Source organism: Diplotaxodon limnothrissa, linkage group LG23 (assembly GCF_057381915.1).
Source record: "Diplotaxodon limnothrissa isolate DT_005_m linkage group LG23, D_limnothrissa_male_GT1.1, whole genome shotgun sequence".
Classification (NCBI taxonomy): domain Eukaryota; kingdom Metazoa; phylum Chordata; class Actinopteri; order Cichliformes; family Cichlidae; genus Diplotaxodon; species Diplotaxodon limnothrissa.
Genome location: NC_140617.1, coordinates 41,116,757 through 41,138,620, shown reverse-complemented (window position 1 = coordinate 41,138,620; position 21,864 = coordinate 41,116,757). Strand labels below are relative to the sequence as shown.

The following is a 21,864-nucleotide window of genomic DNA, read 5'->3' as shown; positions in this document are numbered from 1 at the left end:
TCTTTCACACACTGGGATAAGAATACAGAAGTATATCATGCTTTATCTGACATCACAGACACTAAAGAAAAAGAATGCATCATTATATCATGCTGTCAAACATCTCAGACACTGAGGTAAGGAATGCATCAGTTTTCCTTTAACAATAGACTTGGTTAGGTGATTCTTCAACAATAGGCTTGGTTATGTGAAAATATATGAACACACAAAATATAAGGCATACTTGGTTAGAATATAAGGCTTACTTGATTATATTGTATTATAGAGATTTGGTTATAATGTATAATGTAGAAAATCTCTAACAGGTATTAACAAGTGCTCCCCAAGCCTCTTATCTCAAGAAGCCCCTGCCCACTCCTTGACCCAGACTGCCTTTTCCACATGACCGACTCTAGGGCACACACACATTAAAGCTTTAAAACCAAGAGTGTGTTTGGCCAACACATAGTGGCAGGCTTTTACCCACCCCAATGTGTGTGTGTGTGTATAAGACTGAGTAAGAGCAACAGTGACCAAGAGGTCACGCGAGTTGTACAGATTACAGTCGGGAGTCAATTTGAGTCCCACTGTGGGTTCAGCCCCAGAAATGTCAGCGTGGACAACCCGCCCCCCTCGCTCTCTCATCTATTATTCCCTCTCTACACGACACATACTCCCTGCTTTTTATTAGACATTAGACCGACTCCGATTCGACAGGCGTTTACCCTTCCACTTTCACAGTGAGCCACACCAGAGCCAATTTAAAAAAAAGAAAAAGCTCTTCTGCCTAGTCTGTAAAAAAAAAAAAGAAAGAAAGAAAAAAGAAAAAAATCTTGGCAGCCACTTCCTTTGATGTTTTTCCACTCTCTCCCGCCTCGCTTGTTCCCAAGCATCCCGCGCTCATTCAATATTCTGATTCACGAGCGAGGAGAGGTAGAAAACTTGTGAGTCCAGGCGATCGCGGCTCGCCTTCTTCTGTTCTCTGGTGGAAAGTGTAACACTAACACATAAACCCCCTCACAGCCTGTAAAGATGCAGGCTATCACTCCTCTCCCCTTAAAAAAACAACAACATAATATACAGCTGAGTGCTCTGTTTACAGCAACAGGCACCAATGTTTTGAACCACTGACTCAATCCAAAAGATTTGGTGACTATGTCCGTGTAGCATCTCAGTTATCGTGGTATTCTAAGGAGCTTGGTGGATGTCACTAGGGGGACATGTCCTTGTCTATGGCACAACATAGAAGAGCCACCTCGAGAGGACAAGACTCAGCTGTACGTCTGCATCTAAAGGACAAAGGTCACTCTTTCAAGGATCCCAATATCCACATTTTGGACAGAGAAGACAGATGGAAGAGGAGCGAAAGAAGCCATCTATGTCCAATGTGAACGACAATCCTCGAACAGAGGGGATGGCTTACAGCACCAACTGTCTAACACCTAAAATTAAGGACGGCTTAACGCCCACTCATATCTTGCGTCAGTCGATCGCAACAGGTCACATGATAGGGTGAGGCAAGGTCCACCCAAAACCTCTGCTGATAATAACACTTTTTCACACCTTAGCTCATGTGACGATGAACATGATCATCAAGAAACTTAAAGAAGTCCAGTCGCTTTTCTTTCCCAGCTTCTTAGATAAGGTGACTGCAAATCTTATATCCAGCTCTAAAACTTGAGGGCAGATGAGCTGACAGTGTCGCTGCCGGCACCCATTATATTCAAATAATAAAGGACATCACTGAAAGGGCTATTTTACTGCCAACAGCCACTAATGGAGATCTCTGTGTGGAAAAATGCACTGTAAACTTTCAGTTTCTAAAGACACACACTGTAACATTCTCTTCTAGTTAATCAGCATTATAGAATTTAAGGATTTAATATCCAACCAACTTGGAATCAGCTGATTTGTACTTTCTTGCTATGCATTGTGTATTAAAGGTGGGATAACTCACAAGCAATGAGCTCCAAACTACAAATATACACACATATGCTCAGCATAAACTTTGCAAAGAAGCCAAAGGCAGCGGCCAAAGCATCTACTCAGAGGTTAAAAGAGGTGATGGGAGCATCAGACACGACTTGGATTATAGAGACATTTGAATAACAAAACTAAGCTGGAGTCCAACTTAGATTTGTTTTTTCAGTTAAACACAAATTCCACTTTTGGCTAGCACGTAGGGTTATTATCTCAACTATGGGTGAATCAAGTAATGGTTTAGTCTCTATAATGCGAGAAACTCATTGTGAGCAAGCTCCATCTGCTGAAGACTGTGACATGTGACCAAAACCCACAGAGAAATCTATCAAGTAGACTTTGTTCACATTTGTTTTGCCTCTTGTGTAACCAGTTTTTCTAAAGCACAGATGAACCTTTCAAAATAAGACAAAGGCAACAAATCATGCCATTTAAAGCCCTGCAAGCCCTGGTTTCTGTTTCAGACTTCTAAACAACTCAAAATATTAAAAGTAATGATTTAATACTGTGTAATAAATGCTAATACATTAAATTTTCCCCTTGTAAGCTTTTATTGCTCAAAGACTGAGTGCAAATCAAAAGCCAGCAACATGAAGTTAGAAAGAAGAATCGAACAAAATGAAGGCCCACAGACAAAACACCACATGTGGAAGCATGTTTGAAAAAAATCCTCTGTTCTATAATCACTCTCAGCATGGACTTTACCAAAAAGACGAGCAGAGCAGAAGACAGGAGCAATGCACACAGACACAAACACGAATGCACAGGAGAGGAATGAAAGCAAAAAGTGTATGAGGAAGTCACCTTGGTCAGGAGGTGAGAAGGCTTTCCAGCTATGCTTTTCAGAATGAGCGAGGTTTCTTGGTCCAGATAGGAGTGCTTGGGTGGAGGAGAAGATGGGGGAGGAGGATAAGAGCAGAAGAAGAGACAAAATATAGAGAAGTCAGTGCCAGGTGATTCTGTGAGGCTTATTAATCACAAGTGTTTTGATCTGTTTTTGTACAGAGAAGCGTGGAAGCGAGAGAAGGTTTCATTAATGCGCAGCAGCAATGGTTGTCATTAGATACAGCTGTTGGAAAAGAGGCAATGATTATGAGAGAGAAAAGCGTGAATACACGGTATATTCTCTGAAACCTAGACTCCACAGCTACGCTATCACACCACACACACACACACACACACACACATCAAACACACACACAACAGCTCAATTGTAAAAATTCTGTTGCACCTAACGTCCATTAACCTTGAAACAATTAACTGTGCACACCAACTGGAGAAATTGCTCAATCATTCACAAACACACACACTTACGGTGGCCCGATCCACTTCGCCCTCTCGCGAGGTGAAGTCAAGCTGCCGTCTGGCCGGCTTACTGTTGGCTCGTCGCAGCGTGACATGCTGGAAAAGTCGGGTGGGTGCAGGCAGGTGGGGTGTGTGCGTGTGTGAGGACAGAGGCCGTGGATATAAGAAAGGATGCAAACACAGACAGTGTAAACACATGCAGGCGAAAACAGGGGGGACATGCGAGAGACTGTCATGGCCGTCCGACCACGGCATTGCTTTTGTTAGTGAACAATAGGTAGGTGTTGACATTGTAATCCGAGTCACACTTGAGATTGCAATGCATTCACCGACAGCATCGAATGCACAATACAGAGGCTGCATTGTGCATTTACTTTGGATAGACTTCAGGCATGCAGTTCCTTCCAATCAGTATGTGTGTATAAACATGCTTGGCTTCATTAAGGTCTATGCTTAGTACTTTCTCACTTCTCCTGACTTACAAACTGAACTGACCGCAGTCCTTGTGTACATTACACTTACCGTCACATCTGGAAAGACTCATTTAAACCGTCTGATACGTCTATGTGTGTGTTTCAGTGTGGCTCGTACCTCTGTATTGGTTTGGTTTTGTCCTTGTGAGATTGGGCTGCCCTGGCTCTCCACCTCTCCTCCTGTCACTTTATCCGTATCCAGGGAGTCCATGCTCGAAGCTGAGGCACATGCTGAGTTCACACTAGACCGCTGGGATGGTGCGTCCTGCTCGGTGACAGCACCGACCGAACCAGTCCTCCGATGCTGCCCTCCGCCGCCAGACGATCCGGACGAGGGCCGCCGGATGGTGCTGGAGGAAAATGAGGACGAGGAGGAGGAAGAGGAGGACGTCTGACGTGCCGCTTCATCCATGCTCAGGGAGGCCTTCTCTAGCTGAGAGGTGATGTCATCTAGGGAGATGTTAGAGGCCGCGGGGCGAGCAGTGGCGCTGCCACCTCGTACCGTGTTGGCCGGTGATGCTCGAGTACTGCTGCTTGCACTTCCTGTTGGGGCGGGTTTCAATTTGACAGTGAAATTAATATTTGATTGAATTAAATATTGACACAAGAAAGATCTCAACAAAACTGACTGTTTTCTACAAAGCTTCACCTTTTCTCTCTCTGTTATAACTTTGCAGGTGTTTATTTCTCTCAACCCCAGTTTTACACTTTTGTTTCATCCCACAAAGACTTCCTTCTTTTTGATGCACAGCAGTGTTTCCTAACCACAGGGGGTATATTTGTGTTGCAGCTAGGGGGGGACATGGAAAGATTACCAATGGTATCAATTTCAAAATCCTAAACATGAAAAAATGGTTGATATAGGTAGCCTAAAATGTGGATAAGTAATTGAACTTGTTTGCTAAATGCAGTATGTATATGGAATACAAATACAGCTGCTGAATAAACAGCAAAAACTACAAGCTAGCTAAGAGCATGAATAAAAAGGTGGAAACCAGCAGTGTAGAGCAGGGGTGTCAATATAAGGCCAGGGGAACAGAATTCCCCCCCCCAAAGACTCCAATCTGGCCAGCTCGATGGCTTTTGAAGATTTCAGACTTTAGTTTTACAGCTCATACTGCCCTACTTTTTCTTACATTAAGATATTTCAGGGATTTTAAATGTGTAGTTAAAGAAAGGGGAGTTCCACAGGTCCAGCGCACCTAAGATCAAAGTGGGCTGCATTGTATATATTCCTCCTGATTGCTATTTATTCCTGCTGTCTTACTATTTATATTTTATTCCTGCACAGTTGGTGTGGAGAACCCATAATATGATTGTACATGGACAATGACAATAAAGGGTTATTCTTATATTCTATGTGGGCCACCCATGGTGTAAAATATGGCTAGCAGGTAAGCTGAATGTGATGGTTCAATAACAGATGAAACATTCCCGATCAAGTTTAAAATTAGGTTAAATGAAGATGAGGTGGAAGTGATGGAAGGGCTCTTGAGCTCATCTGAATGGGCTGCAAGCTGGAAGCCACTGCTGCACAACAATCTCAGACATCATGCCTTACAATTGACTACTATCTGAAAGGATACCAAATGATAACAGTCTCACTTCTTCACATTGAGTATCAAATTGTTTAGGAACCGCACTTTTTGTTTTAAAAGCCCATAATTCAGCAGGACTACCTCCGCTGCTTCCTCCTCCACTGGTGCCTGTGTGCTTAGTGCTAGCACTGCGCCCTCCAGCTGCCCTCTGCTGGCCTTTGCTCTGGCTGCGAGAAGTTGAGTTTGGTTTGGAAATGGTATTCAACTCCTGCTCGATGGAGCACAGGTCAGCCATCAGGGCATCCAGGTCCACTGTGTCACCTTGGTTCAACGCCTCTGCAAGGAGCAAAGCAAGAGTTATTGGGTTATACTAATAAGTGCATCTCTGTTCTGTTGTTATACTGAAGTGAGATCTTACCATTTATGTTATACATTGAGAAGCGGTAGGAAAAGTTGGCCATGTTCGTCTCCTGCCTGAGAGGAGGTTTCTGCAGTGCTTTCTGCGGCCTGCCATCATCCAGACTCTGCAATGTGCGCACACACAAGAAACTCATAAGATGCACATTTGCAAAACACACATTCACACTCTGACACTACAGTCAAAGCGCATCGTAACAACCTCGTCTGCCTGCCAGACTCCTCAGTTACCCACAGACCTGCACAAATACTATGTGGTGGTGGTGGGAGTGGAGTTGCTAGGATACAGTAAAGGGAGACAGGATTAGCAGTGTTAAGGTTGCTATGGATACAGCCCCATCCTTTCTCGTGGTGCTCTGTCTACGTCTGTGTAACAAACCACCCCCTTAGTGTGTGTGAGAGTATTTGTATTTTAACCTGTGTGAGCTTGTCCAGCTCTCCCAGCCAGGCTCCAAACATCTTGTCCAGGTCCTGGTCCTCCTTGTCACTGTCTTCCTCTGCTCCATGGTCCAACTCATCATCAGATACCTGGTCCATCTACACACACACACACACGCACACACACGCACACACACACGCACACGCACACGCACGCACACACGCACGCACGCAAAAGAAGCAGAAAATTTCACATGATTACAAGTCACACCCACATAGCAGGAATGATCTAAATGAGGAAAAAGGGGGGAAAAAACAAAACAAAACGCAAAAACAACTTAATCTCATGCCAACCTCACTGCCTGTTACCATGACAACCGTTCGCAGACCCCTAGCGGGCACCCTGTGCTGTGCGATCACCCTGTGGTGTCTTGTGTGCTGTGCACCACTGACACGCCCAGGACCTCTACTACCAGCTCAAGAGCCAACACAGAGGGAGGAGCAGAGCATCTTCCTCATGTCTGCAGAAAAAAAAAACCCCACTCTTTTCTTTGGAGGCCCACAGATCACTGTTAAATTAAGATATTAATCAGACCACACGGAGCAATAGCATGTGCTGTTAAAGGCCGGTGGATAATAGGATGGAAAGCATAGCTGGCTCGCTGAGAATGCCCAGCTGTTTTTAGTCAAAGGTGATGGCAGAGCTCCCTCTAGTGGGTTAAATGGAAAGTGGCGCAACACCAGCATGCATCTGTTTGCCTGGCCGACTTAAGTCTCATATATCTAACAATTAAACAGAATCAGAATAAAATCAGGAGGAAATCTGACGCTCTAGAGTCAAAGCTAAAATGTCTAACCCAATCCTTTTTCATACACACAAGGACGCCACAGTAGACAAAACACTGAATGAATGATATGAAGGAGGCAAACATAACAGAAAATGGCTCCAACTGACAACGCAAAACAATCTGCAGCCTTGATGTGTGCCTACATTCATCCTCATTTCCTAATGCGATGGTCTCCGGTCCATGTGAAAAAAATATGTTCACCCAAATGCCGATGTGCACCGAGGAAGATCGTTCACCAATCTGGTGACAGACCTGTCAAGTGGAAGCAAAGTACGGTTGAGCACAGGAGGAGGAGGAGGTCATGGCTCTGATACCCTGTCAGATGCCAGAGGAAGTGCCGAGTGCAGAAACACATTTTCTTACTGCACACTTTCAGCTTGGCACACACAAAGAAAAATATTACACCACTGTATATTCAACACTGGATATTAAACAGACTAAAGCAGAACGCTCAACCTGTTTTTCCCTTGGTGTGCACTCCTGTCTTGGCATAGTCCGGAGTCCCCAAAACAGGCGAGTCAGATGGAATATTCCAGAGTAATCCCATTGATGTTTTCAGAGGGTGTCATTCCATGTTATCCCAGCTATGTGGTGTCAGTCACTAGAGGGGACTGTACCAAACTGGGATTAACCCCGCTGACGACCCCTGTTCTTTTGATCTAGCAAAACGTCTGCTTGTATGTGAGAGTATTTGTGTGCCGTTGCCTTTATGGCTAAAATGAACACTTGGTGATCTGAAAGCTATGCTTTGTTGTTAGAATGTGATGAAGGTCGTAGCAAACCAGATAAAAGATGAAAAGCTAAGCAGCTGAGGGGTGCTTATTTCAGACAAATTCCAGCATGCTTACTACTAGAAATCACTGTATGTGGTGCATGTAGAAGACGTACCCTGAAGCTGGTGCTACAAGCTTGTATTACGGACCAAAGCTGTCACTGCAGAGTGTTTATTATACTTTAGATGATGGATAGCTTCCTTCTTCCGGCACTCTCATTAAAACACATGAGAAACATGAACTTGTCATCTTGTGGAGGAAAGAATGGAGTCAATGAGTATGTAAACAAAAACAACCCAGTGTGTATATATGTGCGCTTAAAATTACATCCATGCACTCATGAACGTGTGTGGCAGTCACAACAGGAAATAGCCAGGATGTGCAAAATTCCTAATTTCCCACATGGCCTTTTTCCTTGCAGGAAGCTCCAGCTGTCCTCCAGCTTATCCATACCACTTATAGTGGCGGTAGTGGTGGGGGTGGCACTTGTACATTTGTAGGAATGGGGGGGAAGAAACTTGAGGTGTTGAAAGTGAGATCCAGACCTCACCACCCTTATGCCCACACATGTTACATCGTAACACAATTTGAATCGTTTGTCTCCTTGGCTACCATGAAATGTGGCTCCATATGGGGACCCTTCAGTCACAGCCATGATTTTGTAAAATCAGGTGAGTATCTCAAGCTATGGCATCAAGACGAGCGCAAGAGGAAATGACTAAAAATCAAATGAGCCTGCACTGCCATTATTCCCCAAGGTTATTCCATGTGTAAATACACATACAGGAAATGAGTCGCACTGCAGGACACTTAACAGCTGTGTGTAAACAGCCTGGAGTCCTTTATAAGAGTCTCTTCCACACACATACACACACAGACTTGTGGTCAGGACAAAAAACAAGTACAAATATATATAGATATGCTGTAGGTGTGTATTCAGTCCAGATGCAGAAAGAGTAAAAATAGAGCAAAAACGATGCAGAGCCAAAAACAAAGAGCACTTTGGAAATAGCTGCTGTCATTCTAATGGAATCACGGCCTTAACAGAAGATGCTGCTGCAGGTTTAAGTGAATTACCACCTGAGGCCCTGCTTTTAAGCTTATGGAGCATGACCTGAGAGAGACACGGGGATAGGAGGTTGTGTTTGTGTATATATGCGTGTGTATGTAGTCTGCAAATGCACTCCTACAGGCATCATCGCAAACTAAACACCGGCCGTGGCCTTTTCCCTGCTGATGCTGCACGGTCCCGTCTGTCTTGTCTGAGCATGACCGCCATTCATCTGTCTCCTGTGACTACTGGGCAGCTCAGAGATCTGGGGTGAAAGAATAAAGGTCAAAGGCCTTTTCCCGTGGAGTCTCCTTCTGGAGTCTCTTTTTTTTTGGTTTTCATGTAAACTCGCAGTGGCTGCTCATCTATTTATGCAGCGTGTTTTCTAAGAACAAAAATCTCAAACTGTTAAAGAAAACGCAGTAAGCACCCAGCGCTGAGGAGGTTGAGTATGTGGGAGGAGGAGGAAGACGTGTCTATCTTTAGTCCAAGTCATCCAGATCAGAGCGTATCGAGAGGATTAGAAAGGGAGCAATATGAAAACTCGATGTTAAACTGTTGTTTAATTAACAATATTAAACCCTGTAGGGAAGCACAAATATGCAGGAATAGCTGCAGTCTTGGGTCTTTATTCTCTTAATATTCAGATGAAAATGTACTACGGTATATTAAGATCAAGAGTTATTTTGTGAAAGTTATGAATTCATATGATCTCAAAGTACGAGAGAAGGGGAAAACAAGTGCCGACTGTAATGCACCGACAGCTTCAGCAGCACCTGTTCTGCCTGCAGTCGACATACAAATGATCAACTACTCTTAACATTTGAGTTACAAATAAAGCCTCTCATATTTCCATCGCACAGGAAGTCAAGAGGGCTGGGTGGTGGAAAATGACTCGAGCTGTGTAAACACTGTTGTGACCAGATACTCCACTGACTGAATGTTTCCCCAAGTACTTCTAAATATGCTATTTTTGGACAAAAAACTCCACCAAGCCTCAACTGTATGTGTGCTGAAATGTTGCAGTGAGGAGTGTAGGGGTCATCTCCAAAGCCACCTATTCCTCACCGCTATTTTTCGCTTCTCTCAAACGATCTTTGCAAAAATAGCTTAACGCCAGTGTCTGACACCTCTCATCTAAAAATATTCTCAACAACTTATATCACCATTTCAAAATACGGCAAAATGAGAAACATGAGGCAATAAAACCAGAAACAGCGTGACAATAACAAACTCTGAATTTCTGCGATGCCCACACTGTCGTGGTGCTTGGCTCTAAATGGAGAGTGGGAATTCTTGAGAGTTTAATGGGACACAAAATGCTCATGCCGATAAAGGTCTCTGGGGGCAGATGCAAACAAAGCTGAAACAGAGGAAGCAGACAAAGCATCTACAACACCCATAGACAGGAATAGCTCCAAACACACACATATTAATGCATGTCCCATGCTGTAAATGCTGCTGATAACCTCTGGGGAATGTAGTGTGTGGAAAAAAAAGTGAAGGAATCTATAGGGGAAAAACAGACAAACAAAACCATGTGATTATGCATATCTGATAGGCCACTTTTAAATCCACCTTATTTATATCGATATGGATTGGGTAATCTCTTAGAAACGAAAGGATACCACATCAGTTAATGGAAATTAAACTTATCAACCTACAGAGGGCTGAATTCAAAGACATCCTAAAAATCAAACCCCATGGTGCCAGGCAGTGAGCATAGGGGCCCATAAGAGGAAGTCAAGCCCTCAGGCTGCACTGCTACTGATTGTTTGGTCAGAGACAGTCACACCAGCATCTTGCTGGAGGTCATTTTGTAGCTCTTGCATGTCTGCTCACTAAGGAGCAGACAGCGGTCCTGGTGATCGGTTAAGGGTCTTCTACGGCCCTGTCAGGCTCTCCTAAAGTAAATGCCTGTCTCCTGAAATCTGTCTCCTGTGCTGGGAGAAACTGCAAGCCTTCAGGCAATGGCACAAATTGATGCACCATCCTGGAGGAGCTGGACTACCTGTGCAGCCTCTGTAGGGTCCAGGTATCGCCTCGTGCTACCAGTAGTGACACTGACCGTAGCTAAACGCAAAGCTAGTGAAAAAAATAGTCAGAAAAGATGGAGAGGGAAAAAAGTCAGTGACCTCTAACTGTAAAAACCATTCCTGTTTTAGTGGTCGGGCCATTGTTGTCCTTCTAGTGCACCTGCTGTTAGTCTCATTAACACCAAAGCAGCTGAAACTGATGAGCAAACCCCCTCTGCTACTTACCAGATCAATATCCCACAAGTTTAACTGACTTGATGTTGCACTCTGATTAAAAAAAAAAGTTTCTTTTTTTAGCAATGTATTTATAAAATAAGTGCTGTATATTCTAGCACTGTAGTGTATAAAAACATGCAAATCTATAAACACAAAAACAGCCTCATGCAGGTTTCCTGGTGATCGCCTTCCTTGTTAAAAATTCAGCAGTTGTAAGGCCCGTCTGTTCCATGTAATACAGCTCATTTGCAAACTCTTGGTAGTTACAAAGGGAAACTACATGTTAATTGAAAATCAATTCAATCAATTGTTTCTGAAAATCACCCTCTCCTTTAAAATAAATTTCATGCAAACATCTCTTCTTTTTCTCATGTCAGACCATCATCTGGTGCAAGCTGCACTTCTAACCTGTCAGACTATGATTCACCTTTCACACATGCATGTGTTTGTGTCATCACAGTAAAAACACCACGCTGAAAAGCCAAGTGTCAAAATATCATAATGACATCCTGTAGCCGTTTGAAGGCAATAGGCGCTTTCGAGCGCGTCTTGTAATCTTGTTTGTGGCTTGACAGTTGAAATAAGGTCTTCTGTCAAAGAACAAAGCCTGGAGCAGACAAATGCTTGGTTTCACTACCTTTAAGATATAAAAAATAGATACGATCTCTTTGTAAATGTGCGAGTGCGTGTCATTTCCAGGCTTGCATTTGCCATGCAGATGGTGATTATTTGCTCATTTCCACTCCCATCCCTGCTTTCTGTCCCTGCCCTGCCTTTTTACCCCCGGTCCCCTCCCTTCATATACAAAGTCACACCAGGAGACGAGAAATGAAAGCCAGAAGCTGCCATCCCTGCGTCAACATGTGGGCATTATGCAAGTAAAAAGAAGGAAAAGAGGAAACTTCTAAGTGCCAGTAAAAGAACTCTTTGAACAAGGGAGTGGCTGGACCAAAAGTCCAACTAGGTGTGGCTGGTTTGTCAGCCTTGGCTGACCTGTAGTAGCCTGTGATGTCTGACTCAGAAAATGACATAACACACTGTGCTTGTTTGCCCATGATGAATGGGAAAATTTAGCGTGGCTGCAGCCCTAAAGGTTAATGAAGAAAGCTTGTGACAAGATGATTACAGGTTTAATTTAAGAAGGGGTGAGGGACATACAGTATGGGTGGAGCTCATTCCTTATTTGTGGCATGGGGAACACTCAAAGCTGTACACTACACAAGGAAGATACATTAAAGTAAGAGCCATGCCAAAATAGAAATAAGCCTCACTTGTGATAGTTTCTGTTTTATGCTACACAAGGTGTGTTTACATACTGATGTCATGACCAGCAGCACCAGTAATACCTGAAAATGAAACTAACACTCCCACCGCCTGCTGTCGATTGATTCGTCAGCACTGCCAGATGTGTAAGTTAGACTACCACATCATTACGTTCTATATTGTTGTTTTTAATGAAGTATTTTTTTCATATTTTGCCCTGAGGCATCCAAACGCCTGTATTCAAGCTGTAAATTCCTAAAATAAATGTAAAAAAAAGTAAACTCGCGCTTGTATGTTAAATCTACGGCCTGTGTACATAATGGTAAATTTTAGGCTTTAAAACTAGTGGGGCTACAGCCTTCTTTCACACACGACTACGGCAGCACTAAACACAAGATAGCGTTGATGGAAATGTGCACCGAAATCTCAGCATTGTCTCAAATGTTGAGACAGTCCTGTAAACATAAGTCAAAAACAGAACACGAATAAGAAGTGGCATGTGTCACATGAAAGCAAGCACATCAAGGGGACGGACTACTTGGTTGGTTGGTTGGGGGTGGGGGGGTTATATGAGATATTTAACAGGCTGGAGAGAGAGCAGAGAAGGAATGATGGATGGGTACAATAATAATGGAGGAACGGAGCCAGCTATTAGATTGTGGAGGGGGGGCTGGCCGAAACAACAGCTCCCATGTTATTAGTCAAGCACGAGCAACAGCTTGTAAGCAGGGAAGAAACACACACACACACACACACACACACACACACACGCTTGAGTGCATTCAGGATCACTCAACCACTCCGGCTTACGCAGCCAGTTAGGAAGGAGGGGCAGAGAAAGAGATGGGGGACAGAGAGAGGAGAAAGATGGGGAGGATGTCAGAAGCAGACAGATGGAGAGAGGAAGAGCAGGAGAAAGTGAGACTAGAAAAGAGAGGGAGTGTGAAAATGCACGGTCACACTGGTGGGCGGTAAGGTGCGAGGACTCAACAGCTCACCAGCATCAGAGCGAGCCAAATTTCAGCTGCCCTGCATCTATTCAAAGAGAAACTGCCATGGCAACACACAAGCACACACGCACATCTCTGTGCTGACAGCCCTCACATACACTGTAACAACCTACATTGTTAGTACAGTGTTTGAACATCTGTTTGTAGCCATGACCACAAAGCATACAGTCGATCAGCACTTCATAATATAGTCATTTATGCGCTTGGTGAAAAAGCTGACGTCACTTTGAAGCAGCGAGCACGCACATGGGCAAGTCTCTTCTTATTTGTCTGTGTCACTCTCGCTTACACAGAAACACAGCAACGATGTGTCAGCGTCCCTGCTTCCTTCAGGGCATCGGCCCAAATGTGAAATCCATAGTCTTGTCCATTCCCTCAAGAGATCAGGTTACGTCAAACACTTCCAACTACACACACACACATACACATAGATGAAGGGGCTCAGGTGGTCTGCTGCAGTGGGCTCATACACACCCACACAAACTTTGTAAAACATGATGCAGCACTGCAGCAGCAGACAGCAGAGGCTGACGAGTCGAGAAGTATAAGCCAGACATTAAAAAACAAAAAACAAACAGCCAGTGCTTAAAAAATAGATGAGACCCATTGATCTGGTAGCATATAAAGAGCTGCAAAGCCACGGCGTAAACACTCTACCGATTTCCTTCTCTTGTTTTCTTTTGGTTGAATTGATGCTCGCTGGTTGGCATTGCATGCAGTCTTATTTTGTGCTTGCTCAGACACAAATATGAACCTGGGGCAAGTCATTTCAATAAAAAAGGGGTGTGTTTGCATCATGAACTCATCAAGAGTAGGAGTTTTTAATGCCACACTATATCCTAGAGGTATTCTTTAAGGCCCTTCCAGCAGAATATAACAATAATTCTTACTTATGTAATTAATTATGGGCCGATTATCCACCAATGCCAAAATGTCAGCCTTCAAAATGCTCTAAACACTTGGTTTCTGATGCTTCTTCTAGAGTTCTACTATTCAAGTAGAGTGAAAAAACAAAAATGCAAAGCCAGAAATTAGCATTGTGGTGAAGTAAAGGAAAAAAAAAAACCCAAACATATTGCCTGCTGTCTACAACAGACCATTTTTGATGAAAATAGATGCAGATGCCCCCCAAAGAACCCCAGGCTCCAAAATGAAAATGGATATATGCAAAAGCCTCATTTAAGTACTTTTCCATAATTAAATCATCCACTTTAGACAAATGAAATCATTATAGTGCCAATCATTTTTCCTTCTTCATTATCATTTGGTTACTCGGTCAAGCTGAACAGTACGTTTACATCTGCCACCTGTTAGGGAATAATAAAAAAAAAAGCCCACAGTGGGTGCAACAAATTGCACGAACACCACATGCTAAAACACACACAGACACACAAACCAGCCATGTGTGATGCACCCTGCACGAAGGCTGAGAAAAAACTACATATGCATCCCCCGACCCCACTGGCAGCTGGGAATGGCTTCCTCCGTTACTACATTTCCCATGTCTCCCTTGGTCTTTGCTTCTGTCCATAACCCCTGCAGCTGGTGTGCGTTTGCCTCTCATGACACAGACCCCTCTTCCTGGCACGCCAGCTCCTGCATTCCTGCTGTGTCATTAACGCGCACACGTTTAAATAATTTTTTTCATTTCAGAGAGGTCTCCGTGGCTGCAGCTTGCATGTCTTTGGGACAAGTCGGAGAGACTGTTTCAAGGACGTTTCTTTTTAAGAACATCCGCCTTCCACGAAGGCGTTGCCAAGACAACTGTGACCCAGAACAATCACTCGTTAACCGTGCCCCCAAAGCACGTGATGGACATGTTGGAAGGAAACTGACAGCTGAGTGTGAACTTTAGAGGCAGCCCCACTCTAAACACAAGACAGTGACACACACTGTGTCACCACTCCCTGACAGACACAAAAGCATCCCTACTTCCTGGAACAGTTTAATTCCAGGGCGAGGACACTTCCTTCTTTAGGCCCCAGGCTGCATCTCTGCAAGGGGCCCTCTTAAATATCCAGCTCTCACATACATTTGTGTCTGGCTCTTTCTCTCTTCATATTTTCCTCCCTTTTTTTGTTTAGACATTTTTTCATTTTTCAAATACATTGACCAGACCTCTCTTTTCACATCTGATTAAAAAAAAAAAAACATGAATAGGAACACTGTATGCAATCCTTTGGACAAATGGAAAACACATTAGGTACTAAATTTGGAAGGGCTTCAGGTAATAGACAGTGCCATGAGTGGATAAAGGGCATTACTGTACAAATAACAGCATCAACAAAGAGGAGATTGTTTCTGTCCTGTGTCCCACTCTAGCAGAAATCATCTGCAATCAACAATAACCCAACCAGACTGGGATCAGAAGATTTGAATTAGCTTGTTTTTGTGAATCACTTCAATAAACAAAAATAATAAAAACCAGTGTGGAAAATAGCAGCCAGCAAGCCGTAATATTTGCAGAGCGGCTTTTCTTTTTTTTTTTTTTCCCCTTACAAAGCTGTTCTTAAACTTCCTGGATCTTGTTGTTTTATTCCAGTTATGGAAAAAAAATCAGAGGTGTGAATGTCTGTAGTCATCTGTGCATTTACTAACATCTGTGTGGTTAACACAGTAGCTAAAAATAGATTAGTTTGCATATGTGCAACTTTTCAGAAAATAAGTACAGTACTTGATCTGTGGGGGTGGGAGAGTAAAGTCAACAATCTCAGTGTAAATTAGAGTGGAAACTTTTGAGACCACAGATTGCAAATTCAACACAGATCTGCGACAGTGAGAGAAATAAAAGCTTACTGTGAGGAGCATCTCTTACTACAGACCCCAGCCGCGGCTCGACTCACATGGTTCCACTTAAATCGGGAATTATCTCCTTCGGCGAGGAAGACTCTCCCCTGACAAGATCCTCCGAGGCTTTACTTCTCTTTGATTTGGCTTTGATTTTCAAGGTCCTCTGAATCAAGGCTTTGAGGAGGGGCAAAGCCTCCCTCTGTGCACCCCCACTTGCTCCAGCTTTGTGAAATAAACATGGCCCCACACTGTTAACTTAGAAAAAACTGTAAACCAGTGACACGACAGGCGATATGATGGTTTGAGCACATGGTGCGCCAGACATGCATGTCAGGGGCACTGCAATAAAACAGGCATTTGAAACCACCTTAAATAGAACTTCTCTTTGAGTTTGCTACGCCAACACAAAAAACAACAATCTGCGTGTGTGATGTGTGCAAAGAGGTTTCGCAAAGCTTACTGGCAGCAGCGTCAATAACAGTTTTTCCTTTTTCCTACACTCAAGAGTTTATAACCCACAAAAAGTAGTCACTCTGCTTTACAGGAAGTCTTACCTCTGAAGTGGCTTTTCCTTCTTTCTATTGAGGTTAAAGGTCAGATGACACTGCCACTTCACTCTGGGGCTGTGGAAACAAAGAGAAGAAGAAAATCCATTAGATATGATTTAGTGCCTATTTTGAGTTGCAATGGCAAAATACAATCCCCGCTTTTGGTCACCTCATCGAAAGCCATTAGTCAGTGAAACCCCAAACTTGTGGATCGCCTCCTATTGCTCTCACTGCGCTGCAGGAGGATCGAGAGGCACGGCTGCCAGCAGCTGGAGACGAGCAGGGTGATTTCACTGTCACAAGAATGCAGGGGATTAACCGGAGGGTGCTCGAGAGCGAGCGATTTAACCAAGCACAGACTTAAACGCCGCGCGTGGCCAGAGAGACACTTATCATAAAGCTCTGAAAGCAATCAAGTGCGGTTCGCTCTCCATCAAAAACTCTCTCCATCATTACGGCGAGATTAACAATGTGACATTTGAGCTGTGGAGTCCGCCTTCATTTTACTACAAAGCATTTCCCGCCAGCACACGCATGAACACACGTGCGCAGCTAAAACCTAATAAGCATGTCTAACCGCCACAGGCTAATCATTTCACAGCGTGAGTCAGAGTAGAAACCTTGTCAAAACTCTTAGGTGTGCACCGACTGTGACTCACCAGTCACCGGCGACAACGCTGACTAGGCTTTAACCATTTCATTCGCAACACCGTTGAGTCACACCAGCCCATTTTTCCCCCTTTTTTAAGATCTAAAAATCAATCTAGATGTTGAATCATAATCTGACAATAAAAATAATGGTAGTATAAGGTTAGAACATGCTGAGCAAGACAGGAAATATAAATGCTGTATATTGGTGTGCATTACTGTGTGTGTGTGTGTGTGTGAGAGAGAAAAAGAGAGGCCGGCAGCTGATGTTATGGCTATTCCCGCTGGTCTCAGCTGTTCCTTCATTTTTCTACGCACCAACTGTTGTTGAGCCACAGCATGAGGCCCCTCCCGGGAGCAAAAACAGAAAGAGGAAAAAACCTGACCTGTGTAACTGTGTGTGTGTGTGTGTTTTCACAGCAAACAGACTTCATGTAACAAGGGAAGCGTGTTAAAGGGGATGAAAGATCTCATGGGTGCGTTGTGCACATGCACGGCATTACTGACACTTGCATCTTAAAAAGACAAACAAACAATAAAAAACATTACAAATTACAGATCACCCTCCCCCCACCATTTCTGTGTAATTTGCACACAGTCGACATGTGATATCACTCAGTCAACACAGGGCCATTGAACAGGTGCGGCAGTGACACACGGGCCTGTGCAGCTGCAGGGGGGGGGACACACAGTTGTTTCAGTCACAACAGCACGGCGGCTGGTGGGGCAGCTGCTCCACGGCTGAAAACAAAGGCAGGCCTGCGTCACATGCACAGACAAACATGACCAAGTTATGATGGAGATGCACTGTATGGAGGAAGAGGAGGGTCTTTCTGATGTGAACAGACAGTGTTGTTGTTGAACCACGCATTTAAACAGATGTTGCTATGAGAGGTATAAAATGGTCAGGTAAGTGTGCCGTTATGGACCCAGTGTATTAAAAAAAGCAAACAAAGAAACCTCCCCAACAAACACTGTCTTCCTTTGACTGGAAACTCAAGTTGTTAACTGGGCACTACAAAAAAATCCAAACAAAAAACCCCCACAACTGTCCCAAAAAGGTGCTCTGTGCCTCGCTGTCAACAACATCAGCAGATTTTTTTTTTCCTTTCATTATTTTTTATGTGCTTTACTTTGGTGCGCCATTCAACACCAGACTGAGGGGAAACACAGAGTCCAGTGTAGTGGACACAGGTGTGTCCTTGTCCACCCACACTTCCCCGATTAGCAGCACTCCTCTGGGGCGGCTCATTTCCTATCGGGCCAGGAAGTGGGAAGAAGGGCAGTGCAGTCGGAGAGCATGGAGTGATGATGTCACAGCAGGAAATAAAGACTCAGATTGTTGTAGGTGAAATGAGCAAGCGGGTGAATGAGTTAGAGGGCAGGGATAAATGCATGACACATGTGCACTACGCTTCATGGTAACTATATCAAAGCCACAATCTGTGACTCCAGCATGAGCAACAATCTGACTCTGACATGCAAACTTTGACACACAAAGACAGCTGAAGCAGACTGTTCAAAGTTTTGGTGGACTACGTGCAAACTTGTGTCATATTTAAACAGCCGAATGGTGTTGACAAAACAACACCACTACATTCAAAGCAGCACGCTATCCAGTGTAAAAACATTAACTTTAACATAAGATTAATACATTGCATTGGTATCCAGAATTTGCTGCGTCTCACTAGTCAGGCCCCATCTGCTCTGGTTGTAGTGGTATATAATCACACGCTGACCTATCAACTCACCTAACCTCAGCTTCACAAACAAAATGTCAAGGTGACACAATACAAACTAGAGATTACTTGTTTTTTGTTTTTTTTTTTTGTTTTTAAAGCATTAGACTCATTCGTGTGGGTTGGATGACAAGCTATTTTCTGGAAAATTTATTTACTGTATAAAATTTAACTGTTGCAGAATAGATACACACCTTCATCTGATCTCAAAGGACCCCGAGCGTTCTTGTGAGGGCAGATGATCAATCAATCAGCTGCCTTCATGGTTTGATCCAGTGCCGATTCTCACCGGTAAGGCATTAGTAATGGTATAACTGCATTGCATTGATCAAGTCAAGTGCAATTCTGAGAAGTAGCTGCTTTCCTTCTTGCACAGAGGCCAGCATGACCTCCTCAGTGGGTCAGGACTAAAATTACAACTTTTATGTCAGCCGAGGCTGGGAAAGAAAAAAACCCCCCAAAAACCTCAAATTACCTTCTTACTACCTTCAAAACTATTCATATCACCCTTTTACTCTCAGTACAGGGCGCTGGGAAGACTGCTTTCTAATATTAAAATACTACCCATGTGGGTCCCTAATTTTACTTTTTCTATTTAAACAGCTAAATCCTTATTCAAATTACGGCACCAAGACTCTACTGAAGCTAGAAACACAACCTGCCCTGCTTAGCAGCTTTTCCCAGTGGTTACTATCACTCACAGGCTTCTTTAGCAATACCCACTCGCACACGGCCAAGTCTGGTTGCAATTACAAGGAGCTGATCTCCTCTCCTCTGTGGGATTCTCCACGGCCCATGCAGTGAGCACTGGGCTCTGGAAAAACCACACATGGTGGGAATTATGGAATAACGCTGCGTCAGGAATGTTCCCACGATGGCCACTGGGATCTGATGGAGGTCCCACCGGCTGGCTAGCTGCCGACAGGGTTTATTGGCAAATGTAATGTAACACTCACACACATACAGAATTACATGATGAAATGCCTCTTGTGTTAGCGCACAGCTGGATCAAAATGTCTCTTTGTTTCAAAACGTTTTTGCACACTTGTCATTTAAGTGCAAACAAATCCGTGTGTCGAGCTCTCAGACTTCATCATTAGCACAGCTTGATCACAGCTGATCAGCTTAAAGCCTGAAATCTCACTTCTTATTTACACCATTTCATCTGAATAATCTCTTGATGGGGATGACCAAAAAGCAGTGAGGGGTGAAGCTGACAAATCAAACATGACAGTGACCCTCCCTGTCACCCCAAAGGCATGTTGCGGTGACAATCTCAGGGGCAGCTCTCGACTCATACACCGAGTATGGTTGACTGTGTGGCACGTGGGTCAAAATAATCAGGACTCTCTAGAGAGTGAAGATCAACGGAGCAGAGAGAGATTAGCAAGCTACTCAGCCACGAACTTAACCCAGAGATGCAGTCAATAGGCGCTTGCGCTCCCTTGCTGAGCTGCCGGGGTATTAGTGAATGAGATTTGCCAAGAGGCAGTCACACAAGCACCCACCCACACACACACACGTTATTTTGTGAGATTAAGCCTGTAGGTTTGACTAACCGTCCGGGGATTCTCTCAGAAAAATGTGTCAATCCACTTTTACCGCACAGAGCACGGCTGTTTTCACTCACTGCGCTGTAGCTGTAGGTCACTGCAGTTACTAACTGAAACTCTAGATTCCTTCAGTGTCCTACATGAACCCTGATGTTAACACACGCACAAAAAAAAAAAAAAAAAAAAAAAAAAAAAGGAGGAAAAAATGGAACAGCCTGCCAAGATCAGTCGGTACAGTAATGCAGAAACTGAAGCCAAGCGTTGTGAAAAAGTGACTTCCAGACATTGGCAAAGGACGCGAGGATAGGAAGACTGACCTCAGTGTTTCCAGGCTGTCGTATTTCATATGACATCAGCTCCACTGATATTTTATAGGTTCTCATGAACCCCTCTCATCTGTCTTCATCCTCCATATGCTACTTCTCTCCTTCAACTCTCTTCCTCACAGGTGTTTCTTTGACTTCCCAAAGTCTTTTTGGCAGCCTGTATAATTGTGAAGTAAGTGTCACGGGGATGTGTGGTGAGCCCTGTGGCAATGAGACAAGGACAGGCTGCTTTCCAGTCCTTTTGTAAGTACCACTTGCAGAGAGTAGTTACTTACTAAAAAGACATGAGCTGGGGTAACTTTCATGATTACGGAGGAGGGTGTAGCTACAACATCTGAGAAGGGAAAGTAGGCTACAGTGCATATTTAATGGTAAAGCAGGACTTTTAAGCCCCAGTTTTTGCTGCGCTGCTTGTTTGCTGCTTGAACAGAAACACTTGAAAGAGTTGGAGCATTTCAATAATGTAGGGGTGCATCTGTTTCTGCTTTTACTGTATGCAATGTAAACAATATCCTTACTTAATATAAACTAGTGGGTTCCACTTAACTAATGCCTATGTGAACATTTTGCCCACAAACTGAGCAGCTTAGCTGTAAATACATGTTTCATTTAATAACTTTTGCCTGACTGTACAGAACTCTTCTGCAAGAGCAGAGACTTGTGAGTCTGTTAATGTTTAACTTTAAATTTATAATTTAGTAGTGCTGTAATCATGATGTTATTTATGTTGTGTTTAGACTTTGATTTCTCAGGATGTGTACTGCGGTTTTAGTGTTTGTGAGAGTTCAGCTTAGCAACAGGCCACCAAATGTTCACAATTATTATAAACCCATTGTTCTTGTACTCGTGCGGTGTATGGGTCACAGGAACAGAAGAAAACCTGAGTTTATGGTCTCTTAAAACCAAATGTAAATATTGCAAAACTTTCTAAAAACTAATTAAGCTATTCATAGTGATACTTTCCAAGTCTATGCAACCACTTTGTCAGGTAAA

The 21,864-nt window shown here is 43.7% G+C and overlaps 1 protein-coding gene across 1 annotated transcript in view; it reads right to left on the bottom strand.

Annotated features, from left to right (window-relative positions):
• Window positions 1–21,864, bottom strand: part of raph1b (Ras association (RalGDS/AF-6) and pleckstrin homology domains 1b) — a 40,130-nt gene that overhangs the window by 11,115 nt on the left and 7,151 nt on the right. Inside the window, exons 2-6 of the mRNA XM_085348672.1 lie at window positions 16,612–16,680; window positions 6,110–6,229; window positions 5,694–5,799; window positions 5,417–5,611; window positions 3,856–4,280 (exon numbers count right to left, since the gene is read on the bottom strand). Coding sequence (XP_085204798.1) covers window positions 3,856–4,280; window positions 5,417–5,611; window positions 5,694–5,799; window positions 6,110–6,229 — 846 coding nt within the window. The 5' untranslated portion in view covers window positions 16,612–16,680. The remainder of the gene's footprint in view (window positions 1–3,855; window positions 4,281–5,416; window positions 5,612–5,693; window positions 5,800–6,109; window positions 6,230–16,611; window positions 16,681–21,864) is intronic.